The sequence below is a fragment of the Chiloscyllium plagiosum genome, chromosome 13, assembly GCF_004010195.1.
Source record: "Chiloscyllium plagiosum isolate BGI_BamShark_2017 chromosome 13, ASM401019v2, whole genome shotgun sequence".
NCBI classification, from domain to species: domain Eukaryota; kingdom Metazoa; phylum Chordata; class Chondrichthyes; order Orectolobiformes; family Hemiscylliidae; genus Chiloscyllium; species Chiloscyllium plagiosum.
In genome coordinates, this window is record NC_057722.1 from 80,730,904 (window position 1) to 80,733,210 (window position 2,307).

General features: G+C 41.3%; 1 protein-coding gene across 1 annotated transcript in view; it reads right to left on the reverse strand.

The window, feature by feature from the left end:
- The window catches only part of LOC122556243 (collagen alpha-5(IV) chain-like), a 277,942-nt gene that overhangs the window by 104,918 nt on the left and 170,717 nt on the right, over positions 1 to 2,307 (reverse strand). Inside the window, exon 26 of the mRNA XM_043702860.1 lies at positions 1,092 to 1,260. Coding sequence (XP_043558795.1) covers positions 1,092 to 1,260 — 169 coding nt within the window. The remainder of the gene's footprint in view (positions 1 to 1,091; positions 1,261 to 2,307) is intronic.

Below are 2,307 nucleotides of genomic sequence, written 5' to 3' on the forward strand. Positions count from 1 at the left end.
TAGGGGTAGGTTCTTTACTCAGCGAGTCGTGAGTTCATGGAATGCCCTGCCAGTAGCAGTGGTGGACTCTCCCTGATTATGGGCATTTAAGCGGGCATTGGATAGGCATATGGAGGATAGTGGGCTAGTGTAGGTTAGGTGGGCTTGGATCGGCGCAACATCGAGGGCCGAAGGGCCTGTACTGCGCTGTATTCTTCTATGTTCTATGTTCTGTGATCTATTAGGATTCATCCTCAGTACAACATCATAGGCTGAAGGGCTTGTTCTGTGCTGTACTTTTCTACATTCTCTGTTCTGAGTTCTAGATGTGGTCAGCTAATTCAGCGTAACGGGGTATCAAACCTTTTATCATCTTTTCTGTGTTCCTTAGTAGCAGAGTCCTCCACAACAGAAGAATGATATTGGTACAACTACAGACTCTCACAAACTCAGCCTGTAGGCTTGCAATGGAAATTTGTTTCATTTTTCAAAACAAAATTTATTTATCTTGAAATTCACCAACAGAAAACAAAGCAAGGGGCAATTAGGTTTCATAAAATATTGATGCTGAATTCCTGAACACCCTTTTATCATTGTCCTAAGCAGGAGTTGGTGCAGATGAAGTGCATTATATTTGGTCTGACCATTCCCATGATCTGGGATGTGTTAATGCAGGTTTACAATCTGACAAGACTGAGTACCAGCAGAAAGAGACCTGGGGTATGGTGAAGAAAATATAAGCTCAAATCTGTCAATAATGATCTGGAAATCTAATGCTGTGCCAAGAGAGAAGTGTGTTTGCTTTTTTCCTAACCTCTTCATCTCTAGAGATGATAGGTTTTTTTAACCTTTAAATTTGTTCATTAGCTCTTTTGAATGGTTACTCCTATTACACAAGTGATTTGTAATGTGAAATTAATGAAATAGTTTGTGTTAAATAAGGTAGTTTGAAACAAACACATCTCTAATCAGTATTGGCAACCATTCTATATTTTACCTGAACATACTCAGCTGGTAAGTCAGTGTAGCCCACAGCGGAGTACACTGAATAAAGGGGGTGATAGGCATTTCTAGGACTTGTGAACTTTTTAACATCAAACTGTCAAACGAACCTGGGACACCATCAACTCCTCGAAATCCAGGTACACCACGATTTCCTTTGAGCCCTTGAATACCTAGAGGCCCAAAGCCAGGTGAACCAGGAGGGCCCATAGCTCCTGGGATACCAGGGTTTCCAGGGACACCCTGTGGACCTCTGTCACCTTTTGGTGAAAATGGTGTCTGTAAGTAAAAGATTTTATAAAATTAACGTTCAATACAGATCATCATTAAATAATATAATGAATGATGATGGCACCAGGTGTGCATTATTGGGATGATGGGATAGTAATGTAAAAACCATCTGATAGCAAAGCTGCAGAAATGGAGGACTACCTGGAGTGTAAATTGTCTTTTATTCAGCAAGTTTAATTGATAACCCCTTCCTCTCAGCATTCCCTGTAAGTGTTTCCAAAGTTTTGAATAACTTCCATTATATGTAGGCAATGGAAAGGAGTAGAAGAATCAATTCATTGAATTTCCAATAAAGGACAGGGGTAATATTCAGAGCTTTAACAATTTTATTGAACTTTTGGAGATTGATTTGAATATCATTTCTGGGCCAGAATCAGACATCACAGTGAAAAAGATCAAAGCAGAACATTCAGCATGACTTTCTCATTATTGTTCTACCTATCAATATTCAAAATGGGCAGCTTAGGCCCCTTTGAGAGACAGGTGAGTGAATAAAGAACACTACAACATAGGTACAGGCCCTTCAGCCCTCCAAGCCTGCGCTGACACATTTTGCCCTTCCATACTAAAACTGCCTTCACTGACAGGATCCTATCCCTCTATTCCCTTCCCAGTCATAGACATAGACATAGACATAGAACACATTTTGCCCTTCCATACTAAAACTGCCTTCACTGACAGGATCCTATCCCTCTATTCCCTTCCCAGTCATAGACATAGACATAGACATAGACATAGAACAATACAGCACAGAACAGGCCCTTCGGCCCACGATGTTGTGCCGAATATTTGTCCTAGCTTAAGCACCCATCCATGTACCTACCCAATTGCCACTTAAGGTTCGCCAATGATTCTGACTCTGCCACTCCCACAGGCAGTGCATTCCATGCCCCCAACACTCTCTGTGTAAAGAACCTACACCTGACATCTCCCCTATACCTTCCAGTCTTCACCTTAAATTTATGTCCCCTTGTAACACTCTGTTGTACCCGGGGAAAAAGTTTCTGATTGTCTACTCTATCTATTCCCCTGATT